Below are 8,089 nucleotides of genomic sequence, written 5' to 3'. Positions count from 1 at the left end.
AGGTCTTCCGTATTCCTTACTCTCATGTCATTGCAGCATGCGCACATACTCGTCAGGACGCTTACAGCCATCTATCTGATGTTTACAAGGCCATTACAATCATGAATGTCTATAACGAAAGTTTCTCAGTGCTAGCAATGGAGGAATACTAACCTCCATATCAAGGGGACATAGTTTGACACAATGATGAAATACGAAGAAAGAAAAAAGGACGGTCAAATAGCACGCGTATTAGAACAGAAATGAATATGGCTGATAAAATGATAAGATTATGTAGTATATGTCGTCAACCCGGACACAATAAGAAAAAATGTCCAAATCTAGGAGCAATCTCTGCATCATAATTTAATACCTCATTTCAATTTTTGTAACCTTTGATTTTGATATATTAATAACTTTTTGTTACAACAGGGTTAACAACAAACATCACTCCAACTTAAACACACTTAAAACCGAACATGTTTGAATAAACAACACAAACAACAAATGTCAAAACAGATGAAAATACTTAACTGCAACATTTAAAAATAACATTTCTAACTGATTATAACAATCAAGTTGATGTCATATGGTCCAAACATCACTTCCCTAGCATCCTTATCATTTTTTAATCGCACACAACCACGTACGACATCGAGTCTCTCAATACTTCTAATTTTTTCGCCTTCAAGTATGTTTCCATCTAACCAACGAACTAACTCTCTCTTTAGTTGCTCGAAATGATAGATGTTCTAAAACATCATCTCCATCGGAGGTTTATCTCTCAAATAAATCATTTTTTCCATAGTGGTGACGAAGAGAAAACATGTTTGTAATATAATAAAAAGAGATCTGGAAAAATGAATCATCCAACACATCTATTTATACAAAAAAAAACACACAATACACGGAGGCGTAAGACCAATTGGCGCCTCCTCTCACTTTATACACATGAGCGACAATTGAATTGACAACATCATGTGTTATAGTCAATTCAATTGACGTCCCCACTTTAAAATTAAGGGTATGCGCCAAAGGATCTGACACCTACGCCTTAACGTTTTTTTTTGAAACTCGGGTAGTTTAGGAAATAATTTGAAAAATGGATTAAAATAACTTTTTTTTTGGTATGCGCCAAAGGATCTGGCACCTACGCCTTAACTGTTGAATTTATATAAAAAATTGATTTTATTTTTTTTTAAGATTTACAAATTTGAGATTTAATGTTGTATTTTTCAGATTTAATGATTTTTTAAGATTTACAAATATAGAATTTTATTGTTTTTCTGATTTGCAAATTTCTATAAATTAACTAAGAATTAATGAAGGAGAAACTAAAGAAAATTGAAGATGATGAGATTTTGTAGATTTTTTTTTAATTGATTGAAATGAATGAATGAGAAATTAAATAAAAGTTGAAGATGAACAATAACGAGATTTTGCATATTTCTTAGTTTATTCTAATTTAATTTACATTAATATTAATTTAAAATTAAATAAAAAAGTTTATTGATTTTCAAATTATAAAATTCCTAATTTAAATAAAATAAAATAAAATATGACCTGATCCACTAGAGTAGTGTTACTTCATTAATGAGGAGGTCACATGTGCAAAATTGAATGAGAACCAACGCAATTTCAAAAAATATAAAATTAAGAGATCAAAAAACTAATTTTTAAAATGGAGGAACTAAAATTTTAAAAATATCAAACTAGGGGGCCAAAAATGGATTTAAATTTTAAAAAATTATGATTTTTTAAAGAAAAATTCACCTATATTTATATTTTTGGTGAATATAATATTATTATTAATATTAAATAGTTATTTTACATTTAACTGATATTTACATAAGCTTTATCAATTACAACTATTAAATTATAAAAAAAATATTTGATTTTAAATCATAATCATCAATAAAATCAATGAATTGTGAGGTTGTGACGGAGTTTAAGAATTAATTATTAAAAGATATAACAATTTTACAAAATTAATTTTGTTAACTCTCTCTATGTATTTTATTATAAATCACTTTGGAAAAATATTTTGTATCAAAATATAAGTCGTTTTATAATATCAATGAATCATTAATGTTATTTTTTCTATTATACCCTTAAATATTTATTATTCTCTCTTTTCAATTATATCAATTTATCTCTCAATATAAGTTATGAAGGACAATTTTATAAAACTCTTTATAATTTTTTTTTTATATCATAATTATTAATACATAACTATACCCTTAAATATTTATAATTTTTTTTTTTTATATCATAATTATTTGGGAGTACATTTTTTTAATATATATGAAAAGTTAAAAACGATTTATAATAGAAAAAATAGATAGAGTATTAGTGTGGTAAGCATCATTAAATTGAAATATAATAATTTAAAAAAAAATACATGAAATTAATTAAAATATACAAATGAAAGAGAAAAAACTATACTGATAGAAAATAATAGAAAATAAGATTGTCTTTTTTTTTTTTTTAAATAACATGTGTTCTAGCTCAGAATAAGAATTATGAGTAAACAAGAGGTGATGAATTTTTTTAAGTGATATATATATATATATATATATATATATATATATATATATATATATATATATATATATATATATATATATATATATATATATATATATATATATATATATATATATATATATATCCTATAATTTTTGGATCTTGCTTTGTCTTGGATTTGTTGTATGAAAATCCTAATTGGGCCTCTTTTGCATTGGGTTAGTGGTCTACTTAGAATAGTTATCTCAAGGCTTGTTGTGGAGAACTTTACCCTGTACCCCTACAATTGTATCCACACCCCTACATTTAATTTTTTTGGACCAAAATACCCTCGTATAAATAGGGTATATTTTTCATTTCAATTTTTTTTACCATTTTCGTCTGAAGACTTCCGGAAACCAAATTTTTCATTTTTTGGCATTGTAAACCGGAACACTCAGAGTAAGTCTTTCGGTTCACGTAGTGTATACCGGAACACATGTCTAAAGAGTTCCGGTTTGTTGCCTTTTAGGGGCACTGAATCGGAAGTCTTTTAGAAAGTCTTCTAGTTTGGTTTGTTGTATACCGGAAGTCTTTCTTAAAGACTTCCGGTTTGGATGATCTAAACCGGAACTCTTTTAAAAAGTGTTCCGGTAGTCATCCTTTTTTTTTATTCACCGGAACTCTTCTTTGAAGTGTTCCGGTGCGTTTTTTTTTTTTTAATAATTTTAAAAAAAAATAATTAATTTTTATTTTGCAGTGGTTCGAAGACGAGGTGCAGATGGTAGGATTCCAGTCCGCACGTTAGACCGGGACGCATCTTCATCTACAGCTGAGCCGGCTGGATATCCAGGAGGGTCGTACGATACGTCTCTTTTGGTGAAGTACGAGCATCATGTTGCTCGACATTTATGGTTTGGTGAGGTAAATAAATGGGATATATTTGAAAATGAATAATAGTTGAATATTTTATATTGTGTTTTCTAATATGTGTTTTAATTGTTTTTAGGAAAGAGGTCCAAAGAAAGAGTTGAAGGTTGCTGGACATGGACTGAAGCTGACATCTAGGGTTCCATTGGCTCTTCCACCACAGATGGAGAGTTGGGTATCTAGATCTGGTTTATCTTCACTTCAGATAACCAGTCTGAACAAGATAGACACAAATCTTGTCTCTGCATTTGTGGAAAGATGACATCTAGAGACATCTTCATTTCACATGCCGTTTAGTGAAATGAGCATTACTTTGGATGATGTCTCATGTCTGCTTCACTTGCCCATCAGGGGTATCTTCTGGAGTCCTCAGGATGTGACGGAAGAGGTAGTTGTTGAACTTGTTGTTGACTACTTATGAGTGTCACAGGGTGAGGCACAGTCACATGTTCGTAGTTGCAGGGATTCGTATTACAAGTTGGAGTGGTTATACGATTTATTCGTACAACATAGAGCTGCTTCCAACTGGGCATATGCGACCAGAGCATATCTGTTGATGTTGGTGGGTTCCACCATTTTTGCCGGTAAGACCTTTACACTTGTAGATGCACGATACCTCCTCCTGTTTACGGACTTAGATAGATGTTCAGGATATAGTTGGGGAGCAGCTGCACTAGTTACCCTATACAGATATCTTGGAGATGCGTCCATGTACAGTTGCAAACAACTCGGTGGATATCCTACTCTCCTACAGGTATATAATTTAATTTTGTTTATTAAGTGTTGGATTCATTTTATAAAATATGTTAACTTAATTTATTTTATTTATTATGTTTGTATTTTGTAACAGTATTGGATTCACGAATACTTTCCAACTGTTGGAAAAAGAGGGGAGAATTGGAAACCAGCTGATAATTGTGGTCTTCCCCGAGCGATGAGATGGTCGTATAGGCAAGGAGTCCTGAAGGTTGATGATTTACGGCCTATTTTGGACGAGCTGACGCCTGCCGACATCATATGGCGTCCATTTGAGGATCATAGAGCATGGCGTCTATTTGATGAGATATGTCTCTACAGGGGCTGTTTGAAGTGGGGTGAAACAGTTGTTCCATACTTGTCTGACAGATGTTTACGTCAGTTCGGGTATAGGCAGTATGTTCCATCCCCACCTCTTGATTGTATGATGGCGACGGATATTGATGTTGATTGGATTAGTTACCATCAGAGTGTTATCGCTGTGATCGGTCCATCTATCCTGGCCACCACTCCATCTGATGTAGAAGATGGTTATCTGGAGTGGTATTATTGTGTTTCGCATCCACGGTTGGTCCCTCCCCATCGTGATGATCCAAGAGAGGTACCAGTTCCTGTATATGACGCCGGACCATCTGATCCTGATTGGGCTCGTGTATCTACATTGATTCATCGCTATCTGAGACAAGTTAATGCCGAAGAGGAAGATCCACAGTTTGTTGATTTATTTGAAGCTTTGCATATTTCTCGTTCACATTGATTTATGTATTAAGTTTTAGAACTGAATATAATAGACATAATATAAAATTCATCTTTTGATTACATATTTATGTTTTGAGTACATATTCATGCTAATACAGGTGTAAGTAATTGCCAATGTTGCATACGTCCTGCAAATCCTAACATCCAAGTAGTTGCTGTATGAGAACGAAATTTCCTCCAATCTAATGTGACCGGTGGCAACGGAAACCCCTCTTTCATGTTAACCTGATAAAGTAAAATAATTAAAATATTAAGTCATATAAAATATTAAGTGAAATAATTAAGTGAAATAATTAAAATATTAAGGCATATAACATAACTTGTCATACAAAATACGTACTTGAACCCAATGATTGTGGTTAACAAAACCAATGCAATAAATAGAGACATTTGGTGAATGTGAACTTGTCATCGGAAAGAAAGTCATGCATGGATTGCCTAAACAGACAAGTACAACATTATAGCGATTCGCTATCAAGTAACCCATATCTGGTAGACTCAACCATTTTTCAGGTGGCTGTGAACCAAAAGATTCTATCATCAAAGATTCTCTCACTTCTGACAAATGATTAGAAAATAACTTGTCATACAAAGTTGACCTATCCTTGTCTATTATTTCCAACCCCAACTCTCTGCGAACCATTGGCCAACCATCCTCACCATATCCATGCAATGATGCAATGACTCTAAATCCACAATTACCATCTGATTCAACATTAACTACATCTTCAATGTATGACCTAATATGATTAGGAAAAGAATGAATTGTGGTTGCTTCTTTGATAATTTTAACTTCTTCGAAGTCTGTGATGGTTGAGATTGCCTTTGTGAAGATTGAGATGCCTTATCAACATACTCATGATACGAAGGGTCCCTATAAACATCATATTCTGCTGGTTTTTTCCCTTTCTTTTTCACTCCTCCTTTGGTTTTTAGTTTCTCAGGTGGTGGACACAATGGAGTCATTGTTGGGTATGCTAGTTCACATACCCTACTCTTTAATGCCCTTTTCCCAATAACATCTAATGACCTAAATCTTCTCCATAATTCATCCATTGCACAAGTCATATCCACCTCTGATCCATCATCTTCACCTACCTCTAACTCAACTTCCATAGTTAGTTTCCTCCAATGAACATGAACAACATAAATGGGTATCGGTATACCACCTAGTGTGTATCTTCCTAACTCGCAAGCACAAGGTAACCCATAATATGTTCTAAGAGTACAACCACATATTTGCCTGTTAGTTCCAACATAATCAACTCTCAATAACTCTTCAGCAATACGTCTCAAAGCAGCTCGAGATACGGAACCACGCAAATAACCATAAAAGGGACTTATGTGCGCGTGCTCAACTTCGTAAAAACTCTTTTGAAAAGAAGCTCTAATGTTTCCCAGTTGTAACCTCAAGTTGTTATTCATGGCTTCCCAACATTTGACCATGTCACCTATACTGTTTCCTAACATCTGCTTTAACTTCCAATGAGCAGATTCAACCCTAAAAATATTGAAAATAACACATAAAAAATACATAGAAACAATATCACATATAAAAATAACACATAAAAAATTATAAGACGTACCGATTAGTCGTTGTGTTACCCAAATGTAGCACTCGATTAATCCATGCTCCAACAAATCTATGCCTATGTGGAGTCAACCATGTGTCTTTCACATAATTAATAAATCCACTATAATCAACACATGCTTGCTCAAGTTGATGCAACCGTTGACCATACTCAACCTCATCACTAGCCCAAACAACTTCCATCCATAATGTGTCTATCTTCTTTTGCGGGTCATTCACCATATGTTGTTTGCATTTGGCACCAACGTTTTTGTTAATGTGAAATCTACATAGCAAATTAATCGACCTGGGAAACACAGTTTCAATTGCTTTCATCAAAGTAAGATCTCTATCTGTCAAAATCACTTGTGGACATATGTCTTTCTTCACAAACAACTCTTTTAGTTTCTCCAATACCCAACAAAAATTCTCTGTCTGCTCAGACTCCATATACGCAAATGCAACAGCAAAAGTCAACTCGGTCGATGTCATGCCAACAATTTCAAATAAAGGTTGTCTATATTTGTTTGTCTTGTAGGTGCTATTCATAACTAACACAATCGGAAAAATATTCAACAACTTAACTGAATCAGGATGTGCCCAAAATATCTCTCTCACCACTTCCGAGTCATCCTTTTTTCTACTCCAATAGACATAGCCTGCATCCTCAATAAGCTTAAACAGATGTTATATCTCACTCCTAGGACCTCTTATCTCTTTTTGTATCACACTCTTATGCTTGTATACTTGTGTAATCCGAGTGACATTCTCAGGATCTCGGTCTTGCAAGGAAAGCAATATGTGTCTAGGTGGTACATGTCTCTTTGTCAAATCAGCGACATGTTGCTTCTCATCTGTGGTCAACCTACCAATAAACGAATGACCTTCTAATCTATCAGGTAAACCATGATCATGTAACCCACATTTTACATCAATCTTCCAACCAGATCCATCTTTCGCCGGAGTCGACCTGATTTTAAATGGGCATCCACATTTCTTGGACGCACTTTGGGTACCACTATCAGTACTCTTGTGTTTCCCACCTTTATCACAACCAAATATTAATTTGTTACTTCTCCCTCTCTTCCCTGTTTCAGTATCTGAACGACTGATAATAACAGTTACTTTATTATCGATTCCAACCTCTTTAATCCATCTGATAACCTCTTATCGTGTACCAAATCTTTCGATCGTTATAAACGCATCAGTAGTATCTACACATATTTGGGGAAGATTTTCCATTCCTGCAAAATAAAAAACAGATTAAAAAAATTAAAAAAAAAAAAGCAAACCGGAACACTTCTTGAAAGAGTTCCGGAACACTTCTTCAAAGAGTTCCGGTATGTGTAAATCTGTTTACCGGAACTCTTTCAAGAAGTGTTCCGGTTTGTAACTTTTTTTTGATTGAACCGGAACTCTTTCGTGAAGTCTTCCGGTTCATTGCTTTGTGTGTTCCGGAAGTCATTTTTGAAGTCTTCCGGTTTGGGAAAAATACATACCAGAAGTCTTTTTGCAGGAGTTCCGGTGCGAGGGGTGTGAAACGTGTAATTTCTGAAATTTTCAACTGAATGGTAAAAATGAAATGGTAAA

General features: G+C 33.6%; 1 protein-coding gene across 1 annotated transcript; it reads right to left on the bottom strand.

Annotated features, from left to right (window-relative positions):
• Positions 1-5,296: 5,296 nt before the first annotated feature.
• On the bottom strand, positions 5,297-7,732 carry LOC127078247 (PKS-NRPS hybrid synthetase cheA-like). Its single transcript, XM_051018772.1, has 2 exons — positions 6,516-7,732; positions 5,297-6,430 (listed from the first exon to the last, which is right to left on the bottom strand). Exons 1-2 carry the CDS (start codon positions 7,046-7,048, stop codon positions 5,650-5,652), a joined length of 1,314 nt encoding a protein of 437 aa, XP_050874729.1. The 5' UTR covers positions 7,049-7,732; the 3' UTR covers positions 5,297-5,649.
• Between the last annotated feature and the right edge of the window lie 357 nt (positions 7,733-8,089).

The sequence above is a fragment of the Lathyrus oleraceus genome, chromosome 1, assembly GCF_024323335.1.
Source record: "Lathyrus oleraceus cultivar Zhongwan6 chromosome 1, CAAS_Psat_ZW6_1.0, whole genome shotgun sequence".
NCBI lineage: Eukaryota > Viridiplantae > Streptophyta > Magnoliopsida > Fabales > Fabaceae > Lathyrus > Lathyrus oleraceus.
The sequence above is the reverse complement of the archived record's forward strand: the minus strand, read 5'-3'. Positions and strand labels throughout refer to the sequence as shown.

Coding starts and splice junctions, on each gene's coding strand:
- LOC127078247 (XM_051018772.1), bottom strand. CDS start 7,048: ATGAATAGCACCTACAAGACAAACAAATATAGACAACCTTTATTTGAA. Junction 6,431..6,515: donor GGTAACACAACGACTAATCG/GTACGTCTTATA, acceptor CAATATTTTTAG/GGTTGAATCTGCTCATTGGA.